This window comes from Diuraphis noxia, unplaced genomic scaffold, assembly GCF_037042655.1.
Source record: "Diuraphis noxia isolate RWA-SAM2 unplaced genomic scaffold, SU_Dnox_SAM2 contig0002, whole genome shotgun sequence".
NCBI lineage: Eukaryota > Metazoa > Arthropoda > Insecta > Hemiptera > Aphididae > Diuraphis > Diuraphis noxia.
In genome coordinates, this window is record NW_028301712.1 from 63,407,651 (window position 1) to 63,432,550 (window position 24,900).

The 24,900-nt window shown below is 29.4% G+C and overlaps 1 protein-coding gene across 3 annotated transcripts; it reads right to left on the reverse strand.

The window, feature by feature from the left end:
* Positions 1-7,895: 7,895 nt before the first annotated feature.
* On the reverse strand, positions 7,896-22,949 carry Epg5 (ectopic P-granules autophagy protein 5). 3 transcript variants are annotated; one of them, XM_015511727.2, is made up of 37 exons: positions 22,685-22,949; positions 19,309-19,917; positions 19,005-19,157; positions 17,349-17,638; positions 16,797-16,953; positions 16,447-16,602; positions 16,131-16,354; positions 15,881-16,065; positions 15,650-15,807; positions 15,435-15,575; positions 15,177-15,349; positions 14,940-15,066; positions 14,711-14,878; positions 14,433-14,647; positions 14,049-14,370; positions 13,744-13,992; positions 13,525-13,679; positions 13,299-13,457; positions 13,060-13,183; positions 12,817-12,977; positions 12,594-12,743; positions 12,349-12,526; positions 12,138-12,283; positions 11,885-12,059; positions 11,606-11,803; positions 11,404-11,538; positions 11,063-11,332; positions 10,822-11,005; positions 10,353-10,538; positions 10,108-10,268; positions 9,887-10,030; positions 9,651-9,820; positions 9,132-9,577; positions 8,862-9,066; positions 8,612-8,800; positions 8,428-8,553; positions 7,896-8,344 (listed from the first exon to the last, which is right to left on the reverse strand). In XM_015511727.2, exons 1-37 carry the CDS (start codon positions 22,739-22,741, stop codon positions 8,128-8,130), a joined length of 7,263 nt encoding a protein of 2,420 aa, XP_015367213.2. In that variant the 5' UTR covers positions 22,742-22,949; the 3' UTR covers positions 7,896-8,127. The 3 variants fall into 3 exon arrangements, with proteins under 3 accessions (XP_015367213.2, XP_089075352.1, XP_015367212.2); XM_089219226.1 differs by having other exon boundaries at positions 12,349-12,523; positions 15,863-16,065; XM_015511726.2 differs by having other exon boundaries at positions 15,863-16,065.
* Positions 22,950-24,900: the final 1,951 nt, after the last annotated feature.

The window sequence follows — 24,900 nt, forward strand, 5'->3', positions numbered from 1 at the left end:
CGCGTGGATCGATGGACGACGATGTCGACGGCACGGTGTTTAGTTGAGGTAACGGCGTGGGCAACGATTCCGCCCCGACCGTACCTACGATGATGACGGCGGCGATGGCGACTCGTTACGATGGCAGTGGCGGACACTTTGGCTCGAGGTAAGTGGTATAGAGATTTATGTGTTAGGAACACGGATGTCAGCGGCAACGAACCCGAGGAAACTATGAATGTTTCAGGGTCCGGTGGCGTGCGACTTCGTGGTGACGGTCATTGCAGGACAAAGACGCGGCTGAAGGGTCGACGCCAGCGCGAAAATTACCGATTGTCAAGGATCGCGGCACGTCGTTCGTGCGGCGGTCCGATGGCTCTCGCCTTTTCGTCCCGCGGTAAACCCACATCGGCCGTGTCGCTTGTCCGTATAGCGATCACCGTCCATTCCGCGGCATGCACCAAATCTCGATTCTCTCGCTTCGTGTCCAACGGTATATCCGCTGCAAGTCTGTCGCTAGAGTCGTCTCACCGTCGACCATCAAAGCGCTAACATCGCGCACTAGCCGCCGTTGCTTGTCGTCGTCGACCATCGATCCCGCGGCCGTCTCGGTCTGGCCTCGCCGGCTGGGCAAGGTCGTCACGCGTCCGAGCAAACTCGCCCGTGACACTCGTCTACCCGTGGGACCAGTCGTGGAACGTTGTGGAGGTGACCAGTGGCCAAAACTGTTACAAATCCGCACCCAATCGCCATCTCGTATCCTCCCCTCCTTGTTTTTGTGTCTCCTGACCGACCTATTTTTTTTTTTTAATTTTATAACTTTTTTTTATGTATATATTGTTGTTGTTTATCTCCTTCTTTAATGTTGTTTGTCTCCCCCCCTTTTTGGCTAAATCTTGTACTGGCAACATTGAAATTATAGTAATTTTGTGCTATTTTTTTTAATGTTCTCATTTTTTTTAAAATGTTTCCCCAACCCCTTTTTTGTTTTTGAAAATCTTTTACTTGTAAAAATGTAATAATTTAGCCATTTTGTGCTAATTCATAAAAAATTATACATATTATATCTTCAAAAATGTTTTCCTTATGATTATAGCAACTTTGCTCTATTTTTTGCCAGTTATAAAATATTTTTTCAAAACTGTATGTTCATTATTTTTATTTGAAACATGTACCTATATAAATGTATACATTTGTAACTGTTCGTTCAATTGTTATAATATTTGAATTTTGTAATTGATTATAAATTTGTTTAATTAATAAAAGATAATTTTTGTATACACAAGCAATTTTAGTTTCTTCTTTTTTCGTATTGTTAAGTGTGTAAATCAAATTTTAATGACTAAAAAATAATTAAATGGTAATAAATTATGTACTAACGCATTATGCGGATGTGTGTGTGTTATAAATGTACGTATTATGTAAACTATAGATATAATATACTATATATATATATAATTTAAAGCAATGTCTGTGAATGAATCCCAATGGTCACGATTATTAAAAATGCAGGTTATAGATCTTACATCATGGAAAAAATTATATATTTAACAATGTAAGTTTCTACACGAAAAGTTAAATATAAAGTTCCTACTTTAATCATTTATATCAGAAATAGTGAAGTGATTATTTTGGAATAATATAACATAATATAATTTAATCAATCAAATTGTTAAAAATAAAAGTATATTATATTTATTATTACAAAAATCAATATACATATGTAGGTATGATTAAAAAAAATTATCAATAATATTTTATATTATGATAATAATACTAATTTAATGCAGGTATTCTGTAAAAATTAAATCCTTGAAATAAAATATTACGTTTTTTTATACCATCTTGACGATAATGTATAAGATATTTAATTGTTATGTAATTATGAGTTGTAGTGTGTTCCTTTGATAATGTATAATATAAGGTAAAACAATTTGCCAGAATTTGGCATTTAATAAGAAAAATTAAGTATGAGGTTGCATTAGATTATGCAAAATTAGCATTGGACGACGTTGGAGAAACTAATAAAACAACAACCAAAATTGGACCAATGCGACGATGGATAAGAGATTGAAAGAACTTAGTGTCAGGCTTAAAAGTGGAAGTATAAATATTCCGGATTTTTTTTGAATTTTATAAACCAAAAAATCAATATTTATACATACAAGTTTTTAAACATTTAAACTGACAGTGATTATTATAACTATTGAAATATTTTTATATACGATTTTTTAAATGAACTGTGATTAATATTGTTATTATTATATTATCGAAACATTTTTTAATATTTTTATTATTTGACGTATGATTACAGCATTTGTTTAAAATTATAATAGGTATATTAGTTTTTTGAAAATGTATAATATAATATAATAATACACATTTATAATTAAGTATTAAAATGTGGTAATTATATATACTAATTAGCGCTTAAAAATATTTATATAAATCATTTTCATTTGATGTCATTAATAATGTTATCTAGGGATTTTTTATTCCTCTTATCGCGGCCATAGCGCATCGCCGATAAGCGCGGGAACATAACGTACCTGTTTTTTTAAGCGTTTTTTTCACTAACCATAGGCCGAGCCACCGAGGTCGCCTACTTTCACTTTAGAAAACGGCGTTTCTGAGTTCAGTAGTTATAGGACGGATTGTATTGCATAAGGTTTGTGCATTTTGGCGAGCATTCCTTACAGGATATTCGCTGATTTCAATGTTTACCGCTGTTTCGACTAGAAGTACAAGAAAAACAGCGATAATAGTATTATATATGGGGGTGGAGTGACTAAGGCGTCTGTTGCCATGCACGGAGTCGCCGGTTCGAACCTCGGTCACGGGCGGCATCGCTCTTTGGGCATTTTCGCGGTGTCTGGAGAGAGAGGCCGCCGCCCCCCAACTAGAGCTGGCGGTATGTGAAATTCGCTCACCGGTATTCGGTATGTATTAACATACCGGTTTCTATCGGTATACCGGTAATTCGGTATTTTCGGTAAATACCGTCTCTTCGGTAAATACCGTTCCTTCGGTATATACCGTCTCTTCGATAAATACCGTATTTTTGGTTTATACCGTCTCTTCGGTAAATACCGTATACATTCAGTAAATACTACATGTATTTTGTTAGATCATATAAATATCGTATATTATCGCCGTGTTCCGTGTATAGTCTCAAACTTCGTTAATACGTTGAGGTAGAGCTGGTGGTATGTGAAAATCACTCACCGGTATTCGGTATGTATTTACATACCGGTAATTCGGTATTTTTCGGTAAATACCGTCTCTTCGGTAAATACCGTACATTCGATAAATACCGTATCTTTACTCGCCGTACCGAAAAATACCGGTAGTTCCAAATACCGGTGACTCACCGGTATACCGTAAATACTGCCAGCTCTACCCCCAACCGGACATGGCAGAAACCTACGGGTGCCCATTCAAAATTCTGCCAAAATACCCACGTGTTTAAAACCTACAGTACCTTCCCCTACAGTTCCCCCAGGCTAATGACCTCAGTTGTCGAAGCCTTAACCCTAAAAAAAAAAAAGTATTATATATACTAGTTACTAGGTACCTATATCACTATTTATGCATATTGTGCATATCGTATTATCAATATTTAATCATAATGTATCATACATTGAACTTATCCTAGCAAACGATCCTTTGAATGAATTTTATTTAACATTGGAAAGCAAAAAACTCTATAAATAAATTAAATTGGGTGGTATTATTGTAAGGTCTGTGCACCTCAGGACTGTATTCGGTGGAATAGACGTCGATGTCTTAATTTTATTGGATCTTGCTGCAAGATTCTTGCAGGACAGTCCTAAAAGTTTTTCACAGCGGTCTTAGTCGGGAGGACGACAAAAATATCGATAGAATTGCTTATATACTGGTAATGTACTGTATGCCCCATATTATCAATAGTTATTATAATTACATATTGTCGTAGATTGAACTTACCCTAGCATACAATCCTTTGAATGAAAATCATATTGGAGAAGATTAAATGAACTATAAAGTATGAACAATACAATAAAATAATAAGGCTGAAATGATGATATAGAGTTATAGACATTTTAGTTCAACCAAAACAAATATTTAAAAATCGTATGTGAAGTTGAAAATCGCGCAGTAATAGTGCAGTATAGGTACTATTTTTAATAACGGCTCCACTGGACTATTCTAGCAACAATTATTTACATCGAAACAGAACTATCATCAGTGTATAAATTTCTGTTGTGAAAATTATCAGTACTATCAATATTTAAATATTATTGACTATTGTAAAACATCAACTTAGGTTTGTTCTTAAAAAAGTTTCAAAGTTAAAAGTATTATAAACATATAAAATATTCAAAGTATTAAATTGGTGGAATTTACGAAAACCTGACAATTAGCTCTATCTATCAGTTTCGTTTAGTTTCATTTTTACTTAATGGAAATAAAATCCAAAATGTATTGTTTTAAATCCAACGCGCAACTATTACTTAGTTTTATTAGAAAATTAGTTTAGGTAAGTACCTACCTACGTCATTTTGATATCCAAATTAAAAAATTTATAAAATCAAAAATAATAATAATAGGTTATTGTGGTCCGGATTTAAATGATCTAAAAACTATCCAAATAAGTCCTCAAAAAAAAAAAAAAATGAAAAAACTGCAATATTCTGAATATTCATATATCATTAAACGTTGTCTTTGATAACGTTGTATTATACACTTATATTACAATATTATTAAAATATTAAATTATGATGTTTAAACTTAATAAATTATTTTTAAGTAGTACCTTTCGTTCTTTATTTGGCTTTAATAGATAAGTTATTATAAGTATTTAGAAATATTTTAATGTTTGACACGCACATTAGGTAAATAAATACAATACTCACTTACATAAATTGATAAATTACCTATAACTTATCTATAAATTGTGTTATAATAGGTACCTTTTTTTTTCCGTGTTATCGAGAACCAGGGAGGGGACTGCTGTTAGCATTGCTTCCCACAATATAATAGGTACCTCTGGACTCTGGTATAATATATGTGCTAGTAAAAATTTTAATGTAAAATATAGAACCTCCATTTAAAAAAAAATGTCTAGGCACACCACTGTTTACGAAGTACAAAATATCAAATTATGTAAAGCTAAAATTTAGTTCCCTATTGCATACAAAATAATTTCATCAATATTAGGTGTAAAGTGTAAATAACAATATTTATAAATTAATAATGTACCTATAGTAATTTATTACGTTCTTACTAAATACAAATATAATATGGTGCATCTAACACAGAAATATAGTCAACAATCAATATTATAAACTATTATGCTTTAAAAACTAAAAAATTGAATAAATTACTTTTTTTATTTATCTTCAAAGTCTTAAAGTACCTACTAGGTATGTTGTCAGAGACCTGTGAGTATCTGTTTAGTATTTCTCTTTTTTCTTTCTGTATTTGTTCATTGAAACGACCTTAGGGTCTTTGTCAATACGTATCACAAGACAGTAGTTAGTAGGGAGATCATGTGATCTAGTTATCTATGTATACAGGGTGATTCTTTTATCATTGAACACTCATTATTTAAAAAAGTATTTACTTTTTTCAAAATATTTTTTTACATAGTTTCAAGTTGTTAAAAAACCAACGTTTTTATTAAAAAATTATATTTTTAAATATTTTTTATCCTTATCATTTTTTAAGTTTTTTACTTTTTTGAATGACAACATAGAGTTTTAATATCATATTCCAAAGCAGAATATTTTTCTAATTATTTTGATACGTAAAAATCGAATTTTGGACGAGTAGTTTATAAGTTATAAGTATTTAAAGTTTAGATTGGCGGAGTGGAGTGGTACGGGGTTACCCCGCAAAATGTTTGTCCACTACTCCGCTTGTGTAAACTTTAAATACTTATAACTCATAAACTACTCGTCCAAAATTCGATTTTTACGTATCAAAATAATTAGAAAAATATTCTGCTTTGGAATATGATATTAAAACTCTATGTTGTCATTCAAAAAAGTAAAAAAATAAAAAAATTATAAGGATAAAAAATATTAAAAAACATAAATTTAATAAAAATGTTGTTTTTTTAACAACATGAAACTCTGTAAAAAAATATTTTCAAAAACATTGATACTTTTTGAAATAAGGAGTGTTCAATGATAAAAGAATCACCCGGTATATCATTATACATAAGATTAAAGATACTACCCCCTTCTCTAATACGTGACATGTGCGGTCTTCAGTCTCAGTGTCAGTGGAATGGGACCTAGTTGTAAACAATGGAAACCAGATAACTCAATCGAAAGACAGCATGAGAAATAGGCGATCGCATTAAACCACGCAATTTTTTTTTTTTTTTGCACTTGCTATGAATCGAACTGATGATTGTGAGTTGCAATCAACTACGCGACAATTGCGTCACTCCGGCCCAAAAGTTTTTTATTAAAAAAAAAAAGAAAAATGTTTTATCAGACGTTATAATAATATACATTAAATTACTTTTTTGTATACCGTTTGCGCTCGGTAATTTTCAGGGTTAAATGTTGATAAACCAATTGTTCTAGATAATAAGTAATTTAAAATTAAAATATTTAAAAATATAATTTATTATATTATTCAGTACAATATTAGTTACTTTATTTAAATTAAATTAAATCATACAATAACTAACACAGGTATCATAAAAGTAAAAGGCAATTGTTTATAAAAAAGTACCTATAGTATCATTGTGTATCACTATACAATAGTGATAAAATGAAAACTTGGTTATAAGCAAGTAAAGTAAAACATAACTACCCATCACTCTATGTATATGATTTTCATAAAGATTCATTTTTAAATCCCCAAAACTATAATAAAATATTCACTTCAAAAAAACATTTTAAATGCAAGAATCTTTAAAAAAACATGTTACTATTAATTTATCAATATCATATAGGTTTTTAATTTGCAATTATTTTAGTAGAGAGAAACAACTTCATTCAAAGTGAACTGCCCGTCTACCGGGTTGCCTATACAACACAGTGTAAAAATCAAACATACATAATTGTTACAAATGGATAAAAATAGTATATAAATAAGATTAATAAATTTAAAAAAAAGTAAAGCATATAATAAAATATGGAGTGTTAATAGAATATAAATTGAAAATTATTGCGTTTTGAACATGGTGAATAAGATTATTAGTAAAATAAAGGTTGTACATTATTGATATAAATAATATTAAGTGTATAAATGCTATGGATAATATTAAGTGTATCTCTCATGACAGCTAAGCACATTTCTTTTAGTTCTCTAAAATCTAATGCATTGTTTTTAAAGAAGTCTCTAAGCAGAGGGGACGCAGTCCCACGTACCCCGAACCATAAGCCAGGAACTTCTCAATTATTTATTTGATATACATAGTTTACATTTACTGTATGATAACCCAATAATTGTTGATGTAATTAAATTAGAAAAAACATTGTTTTTATATATGAAGGAACTATAAGGTAAGTGCAATTGGTTTATAGACTGTTAAATATAAGGAAGGCAATAATTGGTACACTGATCCTAAAATACAAATTTTTTTTAGTCACTATGGGTTCTACTACTTCTATTCTACCACAGTAATATTTATTTTTTTCCATGAAACAAGAGATTTCAAATTTTTCATTTAATGTGTTTTATAAGTTTTATGTTTGATAAATTAAATTATATTACAAGCTATTTCATAAATTTAAAATTGGCTCATATATGATTATATATCGAGTTTCAGATTACTTTATCAAATTCTTGGTCAATCAAATCTAAAAACTGTAAAGAATTTAATTAATACAATTTTATAACTTGACGAAAGAAATAAAATAATTATGGTTATACAGAATTTCTATAAAAGATGAACAAACACTACAATACATCACTATTAATAAAATAGTTGATTATATATATATATATATTACTCAAAAACGAAACAAAAAATTATTAACTATACATATATTATAATAAACAGCATAAACTTATTAAAGTATAATGTAATCATCAACAACAAAAATGGGTAGTCAATAAAAATTCAAATAAATATTCAACATTAAGTATATCACAGATAACATGAATAGAAAAAATTAAAACTGACGACAAATCAAATTGCTTTCATCAAATGGGTTCCATACGGTATATAAAACTATCGGTATATAAGCATTTAGCCAATTTAATTATGAATAGTTCACCAGTTTTCATAGAACTCTGTGGTCCTTTTATCATTTTTAATGCCATGTCAATGGCTACAATTGAATCAGAAAACTGTCTATCTAGTTTTAAAGACTCTAAAATGCTGATTGCTTTTAAACATTCTATAGACGTTGTAAAATCACTGCAACAAAGCAAATTTAAAATTAAGTTATTTTGTCTATCATAAGTATAATAAATAACATAAAATTAAATCAATGCTATTACTTGTCATTACACAAGAAACCACCAGGAGCATTATCTTCTTGTCGTATATGTTGTTTACGACTGGATTTGTTTTCTGGTAACTGTGAGTGTATAAAAGCTACTAGAGCCCGACATATTACACGACATCTACAATTTTGAACTGTTAATAAAAAAGAATTAAAATAAAAACTAATTAGCAGCTTACTTTGGTGATATACTGGTCTGTTTTTGTAATCTGATGGCATCGAACAAATTCCAACTCTGTTTATGTTGGGCTAATTGTGCTGCTGAATTAGCAACTCGTAACAGATATTCAGCTGTTTGATCATCTTCAACAGTGCTTAACCGTAAGACTAAAGACCACAAAAGTGGCAACTTGTTTTCAGTAATATTACTGCATGAAATAAATACATTTAATTTAATAAGACATTTTTTTTCTATTCTAAGCTACTCACTTAGGTTTCACTGATTCTAGACACTGTACTAAAGTATTTAGTATGTCAGGATATGCTGATCGATTTTGGGATTCCTTTAGAGCCAGAGTGTATAATGTAAGTAAATGGCTGGAAGACATTAATACTTCACCTAAACCTTGATAATGAAGACGCACAGGCTGAACCAGTGATAACACTTTATCCCATTTAAAATCTTCTTCATTTCCTATTTCAAATAGTGAAAAATAAATATACCATAAATTTAATAGACACTTAGTACAATAAACTTACCAACATGTTTGAACCATGATGTCAAACAAGCTTCAAGTATATCACCTTTATGTTGCTGATCAGTAACATGAGCCCAAGTAACCATCAAAAAACCTTGTAATACTCCACAATCAGCTTTTCTTTGACTAATCCACTCTTGAATAGTTTGTACCATGAGGGAGGATAATATGGAACCTGTAGGTTGGTTAACTAACACCAACAATTCTAGGACCAATAGTTTAGCCTCTTCACCATGTTTAGTGACCATTTCAATTTCATCCAATAAACGGTGAAAAGCACATTTAAGATTCTTGTAATGACCTCCCAACACTGACCTGTATCGTGAAGCTAGCGATATAAACATCCTTACCATTGCACGAATAAATATTCTTCTTTTGTACATCATAGGTTCTGCATATGGAGCATTATGATCAACATGATTATAACCAGCTGCTGTTTTTAAGAGGCTAGAAATTAAAAGTTATTACAAATATTAAAATAGCAGATAATAAATTTAATTTTATGAAGAGCATGACTTACTCAAGCACGGCCGAATCTGTGCTACACCAATCTTCATTACTTAGTTGAAGCACAATCATTGGATCATATTTTGAAACAAACCAACTCAGAATGTTTTCATATGTTTCTCCATCAATTTGGTACCAAGCAAATTTTTGGGCTTCTAATAAAAGGGGTCTAATTTTTCCACCCTATAAAAAAATAATAACTCAACAAACATTTAAGAAACAAATTAAATTGTTTAAATTCAAAATTACTTTTCTCATATTAGGTTGATTAGATAGTTTTATAAACAATGATAAAAGTATACGGAGATCAAGATTTGGAACATATGGCCAAGGTACTTCTAAAATTACATTTGCCAAAAAACATTGAGATTGAGGTAAAAATTGGTCCATAACCTGTGAAATATTTTAAATAAAACTATTAACTATTATTTTTGTAAATGAAGAACTAAATAAGCAATATCAACAATCACCTTCATTATTAAATCTAAATCGACAGGTGTTGGTATAAATCTCTGCCAGGGTAACTTTTCAAGATTTGTGTGAATCATCTCAAAAATGTAATCATTTGTCTGAATATGAGCAAACATTTTTATATACCATTGACAGACAAAACTTAAGACATTATCACATGCTAAAAATAAAAGAAAAATAAATGAATTTCTTTTTTAAAACACAAACAATGGTAGTTAATATTTTTTAACAAAAGTATTCTTACCTGGCATGGTGTCTAGCGCAAATGTAATACATTCCACTAATGCATCAACCATTAAAGTAGATATTGAAGTGTCAGTAGCCAACCAAGGCAGTTTTAATGATTTATGATCAGTGTTCCAACCCTCATACCATGGTTCCAACCATGGGCCAAACACGCTTATTAATGTTGGACACAAAAACTCACATACTAAGATAGTAAAAACAAAATGAAAATTTCAATAATGAAATCTAAGCCATTTTTTTATATATATAAACTCAAATCATTTTTCCATTTAATAACATTTAAAATGTAATAAAATATACATTAATACATTTTATAGTGATTTTTAAATATATTTAAAATCTATTGCAATAAATATTTTATTGATATAGATTGTAATTCAATTATATTTTTTTAGTATAAACAAAATACATAAAAAATATATTATAGCATTCATATGAATAATTTTATTTTAAATAAGTAAACATACTTTTATTTGCTAACATTCCACGATAAGATTGTAATGTCCCCACAACAAGTGCATGGGTAACCATGGCATACAAGCCGACCAATGGTTCAATATATACATTGTATTTTGAATATAGTTCGCCTGTGGCAGATTTCAGTCTTTCATTAGCAAAATGTGTGGTCAAAAGATGTAAAGTTTCTTGAAGCTAAATGTTAGAAAGAAAAAATGTTGAGCAGAACAAAAATAATAAGTCAAAACATACTTCTTGTGAACTTAAAGATCGTTGATCAGTGGCATAACGTCTAACTACGTCTCTTAGCTGATCTGTTGACATTCCTGGCAACAAAATTGTTCTCACAGAATTTGTTTGTGTAGTAGGTACAGCTTGAGCCAAAATTGTATTGAGAATATTGAACCATACTTGACAATAAATGCGACCTTCTTTAGAGTGATCCAAGAGTTTAAGTAATATTTCACCATAATGTTCAGGAAAATCATGATTCATTATTTCACATAGATGTTGACTAAAAATCTGTTAATTACAATTAAATAAATCACTGACCAATTAAATAGTTAAATACTACAAACATTAAATTTACTGACTTCATGTAAAGACCATGTGTAATCTGATCGTGTTTGTTGTTTAACTAATATCAAAGCTCCTATACAGTAATCCATTAATATTGACCTTTCTTGAAGTAAAGGCTGTTTCGTTGATAGACAAACTGATATATTGAACTAAAAGATAATTATTTAAGGTTAAAATTTTATTTCATTAACTATTACCTAATACAGTTGCGCTCACTTTAGAAAGTAAATTTAGTGCAATAGGCTCGTATTGAGCATTGCAATGGTCAACAAGATTTTTGTAAGCTTGCACAAATATATTTGTGGATGCACTAGATGGTGAAAATAAAGGAATCAATATATCTGCTAGTTCAGGGTAAGTTAATGCTGTGTTTTGTATTCGTAAACATTCATTTTCATTATTCAGTATAAAAACCTAAAAAATATGAATTATATAATTAAATTATAATAATTGTTGATTTATAATATTTAAAAAAATGAATAAATTTATAAATACATTTCCAATAGATTGAAGCATAGTCAACATAAATTTTTCAATAGAAGGACATGTTCTTAGAATTGCATATTCTGACATGAGTGTATAGAACAACCAAACACCTAATGATTGAATATCAGTAACTAATGCAATGTCCCCTATTTTTATCAATGTGTTGTATTCATTGAATATTAACCTATAAGTTCAAACAAGTTTAATTACAAATTTCTTACATTGTTTTTTAATAAAAATGGTCACAAAATTAAATACTTACTGAATAATTAGATCTATTGTAGTACATGCTGTTGTTAATGAACGCGGCAATGCATTTTCCAAAATATCCGTAATTAGTGTGTCCAATTCTGATCTGTTATTGGAATTAATTTCTACTACATCTGTATTTAACTTAGCTTCTCGAATCTTTAAATTAAATTTTACACTTTAAGTAAATTGATATTTTCTTTTTGGAAAATTATGTTTAATACTTGGAAAGTGATTTCAGCTGCTCCAGCACAACTACTGGTGCTGCCTTTTTTTGTTCTATAATCACAAACTGCTTGAACTCGGGTAGTAGAATCCATTTGGACATAAACCATTTTTACGCCATCAATGTACCGATTGTCTAAATTTTCATGACAAACTGTTTGCATGCGGTACACACTACTGCAAAACAATATTATTTAACTTAAAACAAAAAAAGTAATAAATATAAAATATGATAAATGCCCACTTAATGAATTGTACAATTTGTTTAATATTTAATTGTACTATATTTAGCATATGTTCTTTATGATACAATATATCAGAAGTTATTGTTTGGACATCTGACAGTCGTAACACAAAATCTGGACTTTTAATAGGATCATCGTAAGATTTCAATCTACAAGTATAAATTGCATTCAGCACTTGTTAGTATATTTTAATATTAGAAAATTTTAATTTTAATTTTAAACCTGTTGATAATTCTAGTAATAGGATCCTTTTCTAAAGGTAGTCTCCTATTAGATTGACTGTTACTTAGAGTATTTTTGTCAAATAAATCACACCAACTTTGAACACACTCAAGTTTGTTTTCTTCAATTAATTTATAATTAATTAAATCTGACAACCACTCCTATTAAACGAAAAGGAAGTTAATTTTTTCAACTCAAAATATTATATTAAAATAATAAATATCATAAACTTTATTTCATTACATGAGATCCATTTATAATATGTGTTAAGTCATTTGGTTCATACATTGAGTCCAATGAAGGTATAAATAAGGTAGATTCAAGAATCCGAACATCAGATAACCATAGGGTACAAGCTTCATAAAATCTAAAATTAAAAATATAATTTTTTTGGCCGTTTATACATTTTAGTTAAATATTTAAAAAATTAGAGTTTCTACAATCTGAACAGCAGTTTTAAATAATAATAATAATTTACATACCTCGATAAACGCAAATCAATTTCAGAATTTGGTTCAGTTTGAAGTTTAGAGCGATGAAAATCAATGTACTCTTTTAGTTTATTACTAATTTTACTCAGATATGGTGAGTTTACAAGACCATCAAAAAATTTGCGACCAACACAGCCTAATTGTTGAGTTCTAAATAAAATAAAATAAAATATTGATTTATATATATAAATATTTATTATGTGTTTAAAACATTTACCCTGGAACTCGTTGTAAATACAATCTAAAAAAGTTTTGCCAATATAAAGGAGTCATAGGATGACCAGGTGGAATTTCTAAACCATACTGCATCCACCGGTATATAGCTAAATGTCCTGATGTAAAATGAGGCACTTTTAATTCTGAACACACTCTCTAATCACACACAAAAATAAACAATGGTTATGATATTAAATATTATGTTTTATTTTTATTAAACCTTAAGCGCATCATCCACATTTGATTTTCCTTGTTGTGCATGTAATTTTATTAATAAGTTTTTCCAAATATCATTTCTACCTTGGACACACCATTCTTCAGCTTCTAATGCCAACAGAGCATAATATGGACAATAATACAATACTACGGGATATTTGGGCAATAAAAGTGGTCGTTTTTCTGGACTTTGAAACATAAAATTAAATATTGACCCAATAGCTGTGACATTTTCTTTTGAACCACTAAATTGCTACAATAATAATAGCAGTTAATACTATGTTAGGATTGCTCAAAAACAAAACTTACAGTTATCAAATTTATAAGCAACTCTCGAGCCCACTGTATTGATTGGGTTCGGAAAACATTTCTGATTACAGTATCCAACACATATACAAATAAATCCGAATCTGCTTCTCTCCATACAGTGCACACTACTTTAGTCCAAAGGTCCATAACAGAATGAGGACTTATTAACCCATACCGTGCATAATTTGATATTTGATATTGAATCATATTAGTAAATTGTAAAGTGATTTCAGACGGCCCTTGAACACTCAATAAATTCATAGCACGTTTTGTTGTACTATTCCTATTATCTGCCATAATGCCTGCCACAATCGTAATCAGCCTATAAAATAATAAAATAAAATCAATATAAAAAATTATATTTTTAAATAAAAATATCATCACTTTTTGGATTCCAGTAGGCAATCTGTATTTTCAAAAAAAAATGGAACTATCTTATTTAGACAAGCTATAGTAGCTGTATAGTGTCTGTATTGTAATAATCTATAACAATAATCTAAACCTTTATTTAGAATAACTGGAACACAATGGCCAGCTGTGGTTACATGTATAGCAGTGTATAAAGCAATTGGGTCATCATGACGCAAATATTTTATGTCCTAAAATTGAGCAAAACGCATTATTTGGGAAGTGTTTCTAAATATGTTAAGCTATTGACTTACATTATTATCAGTTTCAATATCTATTACAGAAAGTAAATAATGACTCAAGTCTTGTAATGAGCCACGCACTATAATGTCTGGTAGATCCATTAAATGGAGTTTTAATGTATATAGTACTTTCCATGCCCATACTCGAAAAGCTTGTTCGTTTGATTTAATTTGTACCAACTAAAATAGTATTAGTTATTGTTTTTAACATTGAAGATATTTATAAATTTATAAAAATTACTTGTTTTATACTGTGAACTAAATATTGAGTTGAAGTTTCATCTACAGTGATGGGAGCATGTTGTACAACAGCTTTGACAATAATGTTCGCTATACGGCAGTGCATATCTTTAGTTAACATAAAATCACTGCATTTCATTGAAAAAAATAAATAATAAAAATAATGTTCAAAATATTTAAACATGTTCTATGAATTGATACACCTAATTACTACATATTTAAACAAAATAATACATACTTAATATCATTCTCATTGCATCCCGAAAATATCTTTGCAAGTATATGGCGACTTAGAGAATTTTCTGTTGATGTAATTGGATGATTGAGTATCAAATGCTCTAGGTAAGTTAAATCATCCATAGTAATATTCCAATTTTGAAGTTGAAGAGTTTTAAAAAGATATATAGAACCCTTGGTATGATAAAATACATTTAATTTTAATTAGTCTGATAAATTAAAACTATTGGTAAAACAATTACATTTCTAGCATACATACCGAGCCAACATCATCAAAGTTATGTTTAAGTACGCTTATAATTTCAGAAATAAGAAATGGATATTTATCAGATAAATTTGTAAGCAATGTTCGACAAGTTTTACGACATTGTTCTTTAGTTGTTTTAATTACAAATCCAATCTATTAAAAAAAAAAAAGTTATAATAATAATAAATTATACATTACAACTTTAAAGTACATATTATTGTCCTTACTTTAAATAAACAATTAGTCACTGCCTTTATAAAGTCTATGTCATTGATGTATCTACTTAAGGCCATATTACTAATAGCTGTTAATAAATAGTAACATTCATCATCAGAAGTATTTGTAATACATTCTGAGAGTTCTTCTAATGAACATTCATAGAAATCTATAAACAAAATGAAACTATTAAAATAAAATATATAATATATGTATAGGTATACATTTTAATTTTAATGAACCTGATTTAATATGTAGTACAAATTGAAAAACATGTACTACCATCTGATAAGATACTTGTCCAAAAGGTAGCATTACTAAATACTGCCAAGTAGTTCTATCAACATTATTGTACAAACAACTAACAGCACGGAACAAAAATGCATCATATTCTGTTTGTATTCTAGCAGTCACAAACTTATGATTTCTAAATAAAATTACACTCTTTTAAAAAATTAAATAATTTATAATGATACTAGTTAAATAACTTACTTATATTCTTCTAATACATCAGTAACATAGTTTACAGTATCCTGAAGTAGATGTCCAAGTCGTTTTGAAAACTGTTTATACTCAGTACTTTTAGAATAGTAAGTCTCTAACCCAGATTTAAATAATTTAACCAAAACGCTGCCAACAGCAATCAGTCTTAATAGGTCGTGTTCATTCCACAAATTTAAACGTAAAACATTATCATTTTCAGAAAACATAATCATCTGTTATAAAAATGAAAAACAAATTATTATTTATCAAAGCTTTTGATTATAATATACATATATATATATTAAGAAGAAAATTGTTGAAATACTTTTTTAAAGAGCACTGAAAATGGCATTTGATTGAGAAAAGAAATAATATCACTCTCACGGAGTGTTTGTTGAGAACTTCCTGAACTATCTTCTTCTCCTTCACTATCTACCACTACCCATATAGATTCATTAGCATCTCCTTCATTTTTATAAATCTGAAAAATTTAACACAAATATATTTCAGTACCATTAACGATGCCAGTCAATGTGACGTTAATTTCAGATCCCAGCAAAATTCTGTTTATTTAAATATACATTTACATAACATATTTTTTATGAGCCCTTGACTATCATCATTGATGATACAGTATGTGCATATAAAATGAACAAAACCGATACAGTTTCTTACTTGTTCTAAAAATTTTTCTCGAGCTTGAACTGGTAATAAAATAATGGCCAATGATGTAATCATGTAGTCTAAATGAAAGTTATCATCTTGATGATTTAAATCAATCAAAGGTATTTGGATAAAAGAGTTGGCCCATTTCCCAACACCTGTTTGACATCTGGATCACAAAATAAAATAATTTATGATTAAGAAAAATACAATCTTACGATGAGTGAATTTAATGCAAATATTCTAATCGTTGAAAAAGTATCTTTTAGAATTTGCTCTAGTTCTGCATGCAACCAGATTCTTTTATATATCTCAGTAGTATGTCTTGTAAACCATAACACCCCTTTTGCTGCATACTCAAGATATATACTCCCAGATACCTGTATTTTAAATTTATAATATATTTACAGTGTATTATCATCAAATTTAAATTAAATAATAAATGTTTCTCTTGGTAACTGTCATTTTGTGATTAAAATAAAAAAAATATTAATTAATGAATTTATATATACATTTTCTGATAAAACCATTATCAACTTTTAATTTTCAGTTATATCTGATTACCTTAAAACGTGATTAATTATAAAGAAATGATCTTTCCATGAAGCCACTCGAAGTAGAACACCAATTATCTTCGTTAACAAGTTTTTAGTTTCATTAATAAAAACTTTATCGTTAATTATTTTTCTTTGGTATAAAAATAATACAGAAATGGAAGACTTGAGATCATCGATAGGTGACTGAAGATTTTTTCCTTGTAGACTTCTCACATCAGAGTTGAAATAGAGTCCCACAGGAGTATCCGCAGACAAAGTAGAAAAAGGTTGACATAATACATGTAAGTAATAGTCAATCTAAAAAAAAAAATAATATATTTTACTTATTATTATTTTCAACTGATGAACTATAATATTTGCATAGTGTACTCAGTGGCGTACCGGGAATTTTCAATGGGGGGGGGGGGGGTTATTAGGGAATCAGAGCTGGGATTTTATAGCACTTAAAATTGTAAAATTGCATCCAATAATATTACTAAATATGTGCTATAATATGTAATTAAAACCATAAAATATGCAAAAATTGGAATTTTAAAACAAAATTAAGAATACGTAACAGTAGTATTTGTTGTCTCCGTCTTACCAGTGCGTAATATAGCAAATTTACGCTCAGCAGAACATTTGTAGCTCCTTTAGTTTAAAAATTATAGTGAATCGAACTATAATAAAACTTGATGGTAAGAACATTATCTGTGTTTGTACGTTGGTTTTTTACGATAATTCAATTTTTAAGTGAGTTATGAGCATATAATATACAGTACATTAAAAATGCTCATAACTCACTTAAAATTAAATTATCGCCAAAAACCAACGTACAAACACAGATAATGTTCTTACCATCAAGTTTCATAATAGTTCAATTCACTGTAATTTTTAAACTAAAAGAGCTACAGTGTTCAGCTAAACATAAATTTGCTATATTATGTACTGGTAAGATGGAGACATCAAATACCACTGTTACGTACTCTTAAGCATAAGTTAAGACATTTTACAGAATCCACATTACAGTATTACACCACATACAGATGTTCACAACATAAACACATTCAACTAAAAACACAATCAGTAAACTAGGCACACTAGTAAAGTAGTTAACTGCATTCATATAGTAGATAATAGATACCTAATCCTTCAACACTTGCTCAATTATAATCACAGCCATAAATAACGAAAAATTAGTCCATCAAAATCAACAACGATAAAATGTTTAAAACTAAATCCAAAATATACTTTTTACTAAATAATGCACCAGTGCATCTGTATAGTCGATCTATTTTACTTTAAAAAATTAAACAATAATTAAAAACACATTTATTATAATATTATATAATATAGGTAATATTAATTTTTTAATAAAAATTGGTCAAAATACAATTCCTCAAAATACGTAATGTAAAATGTTTAATTTAATTTTTCTGAATTATGAACTATATGTAAAGCATACTCAACTTTTTCTAAGCATTTTATAAGAAATATTCAAATGATATTTAAATCCCAATTCTGGTAATAATATATCTAGTGAATTGTGGTACTATACAAATAACGGATTTAAGGAGATTTTATTTAATGAGGACATAATCCATAATCTTTCTTCTTGGGCACGCCACTGAATGTAATTATAAATATTATGAAAAAGATAAAATACAATCATAATCTTTTAAACCTTCTCTTTGATCATTTGACAATCGTATAAGGCACAATAATAGTTGTTGACTAAAGTTCGTAACTGTTTGAGAGATACCTCTAAATTATCTAAAGCTACTTGGTTGAATCTAGATATATCATATTTCTTAGTAGCCGATACTGGATTACCATCCTGAAATAAGAAAAAATAAAATAAAATACTGACTATAATAAAAAATCAGTAGGTGTTATAAAACATCTTTGGATGAAATATATATTATGCATATCAAGATAGCATTAAAATTAGTTTACCTAAATAAAATCATTATTCTAATAATATTTACTTGGCATTCACCGTACTGTGTATATGAGGCTGGTTCTAATGCCCAGATATGTTTCTCATGTGTAACATAAGAATATTTTGATTCTTTAATTTCTTGTTTAGTGCTTTCAAGTTTAAGTCTTGCATGTAAATAATCTTGAAGTAATGTGTAAAGTGGATGTTCACAAATTTGGAAATATTTTAATTCTGTATGATTAAATTCTTCAATATAGTCTTGTAATTCAAATAATAATTTATTTTGATAATATTCTGCCAGTTGTTCGTCATTAAATGGAGTCAAAGATTCAAAAGTTTTATCAACTGGTGAACTACATAATTCATTAAATATCGGAGCACACGGAATTGGTAATGAACCTACAGAGCAAGGAATTGAAATTGGTAGCATAGATGATGGTGTTATATTTTTAGCAGTAGGTTTTTCGATAACATTCTCTGTATCAGATGTTTTAATAGTATCATTATTTAAATAACTGACACTATCATTAACTTCTTTTGAAAGTTTCGTACTTAAAAAAATATCATTAAATGCTTCGTGGAGAGCATTTTCTACATCATCTACTGCAGAAGAATTCAGCACATTGTCTATAGGCTCTGGTTCTTCAACATAAACCTGCAACCAAAAAAATTATTAAAAACGTCTATGAAAGAAAACATGATTTACAATATGCTTGTTGTCTTTCAAATAATTTTAAATAGTAGGTTGAAAAAAATTATTTATCATGTTGAACAAATAAGTATAATTATTAACATGGAATATTATATTAGTAGCCTTTTTTTTTTCGTAGGTGCTATGTCCGGGAGTAGGCTCAAAGGCCTTGTTCAGAAGCCTATTTGGCCGAATTTCTATTGGGGCACTCGTAGGTTTCTGCCATGCCCCAGAGTGGGGGATGGCGGCACTTATTCTCCGAACACCGTGACTTGCCCGGAGAAAAATGTCGCCCAATGGCCGAGGATCGAACCTGGTCCGGCAGAGCCACAGTTGACGCGTTAGACCGCTCGGCCACCTCGTCCCCCCATCAGTAGACTGAGCATGGAGATGATTAGAACTATTTTTAATATCTCATCATAATTGTTGGTAAGCTCCTTAAATTACAACAGTGCCCTTATCTATTTACAAATGAAAAATAAAATTAGTTTAGAGTTAAGTACAGGTTATTTCCAGAGACAAAAGACACATTAGCATATAATTGTGACTGAATTATACTGTTGCTGGACTCACATCCTAATAAAAATTAAATTAAAAATTATTAATATTGTAATAATTTTGTAAACAAATACCTATAATAGAATTTTTTTTTTTTTTTATTAGAAATATTTTATTTAACACCCAAAAAATAAATCTACAACTTAAAGCTATAGCTTGCAACTCGGCTTGCAATTGCTCACGAGATACTATGAGAAATTTTTCAATTTTCAATTAACTAAATTTAACACGTTGACTGCCATGCAGCCGCCGGCGGCCTCAGGAATATTTATCATGAGTACGCCAAAGACATTTTTCAGTGTCATTATAAATTTGTATTTGTATATATACTATTGAATTTGAAAAAAAATTAAAAATACAAAAAAAAATGTTAAAATTATGTTTATTACACCAAAAAAATTGCAACTATTCCCACTACGCCACAGCATATTTTCAAGATCATTATTGTAGCGCCATGGAAAAGTTAATAATATAAATCCAAATTTATTTACGGCAGCCCGCGGCAGTATGGCCTCCTACGAATGATATAGTGCGGCAGCCGGCGGTCTAAAAATTATCAATACCTAATTATTATTATACGGACGCCGGCGGCCGCATGGCAGTCAACATGTTAATAGCACCATAAAATAATTGGGTACAATTTCAAAAGTACTTCAATCAAAACAATAGTTGATGATATTTTATACAACTAAGATAAAATATTCTTATTTACTTATTAAATTTCATTGTTGATAAATGTTAATACAAATTTATGATGTATACAATATTCAAATATTTTACTTAATAATTAACCGAACATTACACATTTACAATCAATAATATCAGTGGCGCAATTAGAGGATGGCAAGGTGGCCATTTGCCCCTTTCACATTTTATAAGCAGCCCAATGAATTGGTGTCTGTTTGTTTCTGCTTAATCATTACTATATATTATTAGAAAAACTATGTACCTATTTTTGATAAAATATTATATGGTCTTCTTCTTCTTGTCGTATCGGTATATTATATGGTAAACTGAGAAATTATTGCCACAATGATAAATTAGTAATGACTAATTAATAGTTTATATTTAAATGCATGTGTGGAAATGTATAAATTTTGGCATGTGTGTGTTTTATAAAGGATAAAGAACATAATAATATATGCCTACGAACGTAGCAAGTGGTTTGTTTAAAGTTACCTATTTAAGCTAGTCAAACTTTTGCCCTCTTTTAGATATAAATGATACCACTATTAATAATAGTATGATACTGTTCATAAATATCATATTCTAGTCTCTAGATAAATAATACAAACAAAAATAAAATTTTGAAACGAAATAAATGTCAACATGATATATAATTACAAAATATATCACAAGGATGACACATAAACACCTCATGGCCAAAGAAGAACCCCCTCAATGTGCAGCCTGCGGGGTTACACTGACTGTGAAACATATAATAACAGAGTGTTATCAATATTTAGAAGTTATGGAGAAATACAACATTCCACCCAACTTGTATGGAGCTCTGGGACCGAGCAACGAGACCACATCGAAAATGATAGCCTTTCTCAAAGGATCGGATTTATACAACAAAATTTAAACGTATTGATTAAAAAAAAAATTGTAACATTAACTTAAATAGTAACCATATGTAGTTAGCATCATATAAACATTGTAATACCCTTAACATTGTATCTTAACAAAAACTAATAACCTTTGTTGTTGATGTTTTTTTAGTTCAATAAAAAAAAAAAAAAAATTACAAAATAATACTAAATTCACAAATTAATAATCAATCAGTATACGCAAAATGTATATTGTATCGAAGATTTTGAAAAATCGGATTATATTTATATAAATTGTCCAATTGGTAAACATGAATATAGTTACCTATTTTAACACACAACGAGAACCTATAATATACAAGCATTACTTAATGAGTCCATAACAAAAGGGTGAGTGTTATAGAAATACAATACGATCAGTCGGCCTTGATAAAAAAAACCAAATAAATTGGAAAACTGAGAGCGAGTAAAGCTCATATAGAGAAAAATAAGACTGCACATTTTTTTCGTTTAAACATTTTAAACTGTGGTTTGGCGTATGAAAAATTAGTAACTATATACAAAGAGGCGTCCTAATTCTGATATCGCCTCAGAAATAAATATTATCCGGATGTCGTACATACTTTTACCGGGTGTTTGGTCTCAGACGAAGCGCGACTTTTTGGCCTTTGTCGTTCCATACCGAAGAACGGAAGAAATCAATTCATACTATCTCGAGCGTTAAACGTTCAACGGAATCGGAGAGCACAAATCGTAAAAAATACGGACAACCAACGATCAACGAGAACTACGGCACAAGACAATCTCCGACTGTCGTGGCGTCGTGCAAATAACTAAATTAGCCAATTGCGACTTTTCCAATATTTTTTTGTCTTATTCGTATTTATCATTGTTTTTAACAATGTTTATTTTGTTTCATCTCTTATCGGTGACAACAATAACAATAAAATCAGCTGCCGGCTGCCGCTGAGCGAATGACCACTACGGCCATAGCATAGAACAGCTGTACCACGCTGTACCTAACCTGGCCGCGTATATATATATATATGTATATATTATCTTAAACCGTGCTACGGCCTATCTAAAGCCATATAACAGTAATACGCATTCGTGTGACGTTATCACTTATCATCAATAAATGTTATCATTAATTAATAATTTTTATTATTTAATTTTTATATTTAGTATCCAATTTTATATTTCCGTATTAAAACTTATACATAATAGTAACATTTATAACTACAGTTAACAATATTAACTGTTGAGAAATATTAAGAAAATGGAGTTTGTTTTTGCGTTAGTCAACAAAGTTATTAAAAATGCCGGAATGAGAAGCTATAAGAAAAAGGAACCGAAGAGACTGTCCAATAACAGCGATGAGTGGAGGGAGTTTGGAAAAATGCTAGATAGGTAAGTTTATAGTTTATAAATCATAAATAAGTTTACTGTTTATTATTTCAAGTTATCTATAAACATTGATACACAGTTAAGTAGCCAAGTAGGTACTCATACTAGGTTAGTTACTAAACTTTTTTAATTTTTGTTTAGAAGGCTTCTATATTATCTTCTATGGTAGTAACTACTAACTAGTAAGTCTATAAGCCACAACACCCACAACTATCAAATATTCTAGAGTCTAGACTCGAAATCTTGAAATTACTGCTACTGCTACAATAATGCAGTGATGAATCGTTTTTCTATGGCAGTGATACATTATTTTTGGATGGATGAAACTGTATTTAGTTGGACGTATGACAATCATTCAATCATCAAACTTTATTTTTATACTCCCGAATTCGGAGCTCATTTGGCAACAATAAGAGTTGAATTTAAATTAACTTAACGTAACTTAATTATTATTATTATTTAGCCAATAGATAGACGTGTTAAATTATGATTATGCCGTGTCTAATTAAATATCCTCGTCAATTATTGCTACAAATCAGTGACCGTAAAAAAAGGAAACTAGCTATTGACGATTCAGATGAAATAGCGTTAGACCGTAATTTAGATTTGTTCATTGACTCTGAATTAGAAGTGATTGAAGATTCACAAGCATCGTTGAAGGGACATAGAGACTTATTTGGTAAACTTATACCACAAGATGAAGTTGTCAGTAATGCAGACAATAAAGATAATAAAAACAAATCAAATATAAAAACACCAATATCAAAGAAAAAGAAACGATTGAATGAAGAAAATATAATTTACAGTCCAGTAATAAGACCAAAAAAGGTGTTTATCCCACCCCAAAAGTTTATGAAATTAATGAAAGAAGCACAAACAGAATTGTACTCCTCAATGGGTGTCAACAAGAGTTCAAGTGACATGTAAATTGTAACAAATGATAGGTCTTAATGTCAGTGGAATTCAAAATTTAGAAGACAGTCCTATAACAAGTATAATAAATGAGTCTAAAACTAATTCAAAGAACTCAGTGATTTACACACATAAGTCAACTAATACCGATAATGATAAGGAATCTCGACAAATTTTTGAAGGTAAATTTTCATTGATACCTATACACCTATTGCACCTATACACCTAAGATAATATTATTGCTTTAAAATAAATCCTTGTCCAATAAGCTTATTGTTATTTTTGATGTCAAAATATCTATAATACCTAAGTAGATCACTGTGGGAAAAAAAAGATAATATATGAAAACATAAGAAAATCATGTAATCTTTAAAGTGCAATTTAGGTACATTTAATTAATTCACTAATTTTACATTTTTACCCTAACCAATTTTTTCACAGCTAGTCGGTAAAAAAAATAACAATATAAAACTAATACTTTGTTCAGAATCAAATTAAGTGTTGACAACTGTGATATAAA

What these genes read in the sequence shown, in the direction of transcription:
- Epg5 (XM_015511726.2), bottom strand. Translation starts at nt 22,741, where the DNA reads ATGGAACGACAAAGGCCAAAAAGTCGCGCTTCGTCTGAGACCAAACAC. An exon ending in GATCTTTAAGTTCACAAGAA is followed by an intron (nt 11,006 to 11,062) that starts GTATGTTTTGAC and finishes TCTAACATTTAG; the next exon opens with CTTCAAGAAACTTTACATCT. An exon ending in CAGACCAGTATATCACCAAA is followed by an intron (nt 8,554 to 8,611) that starts GTAAGCTGCTAA and finishes TCAAAATTGTAG; the next exon opens with ATGTCGTGTAATATGTCGGG.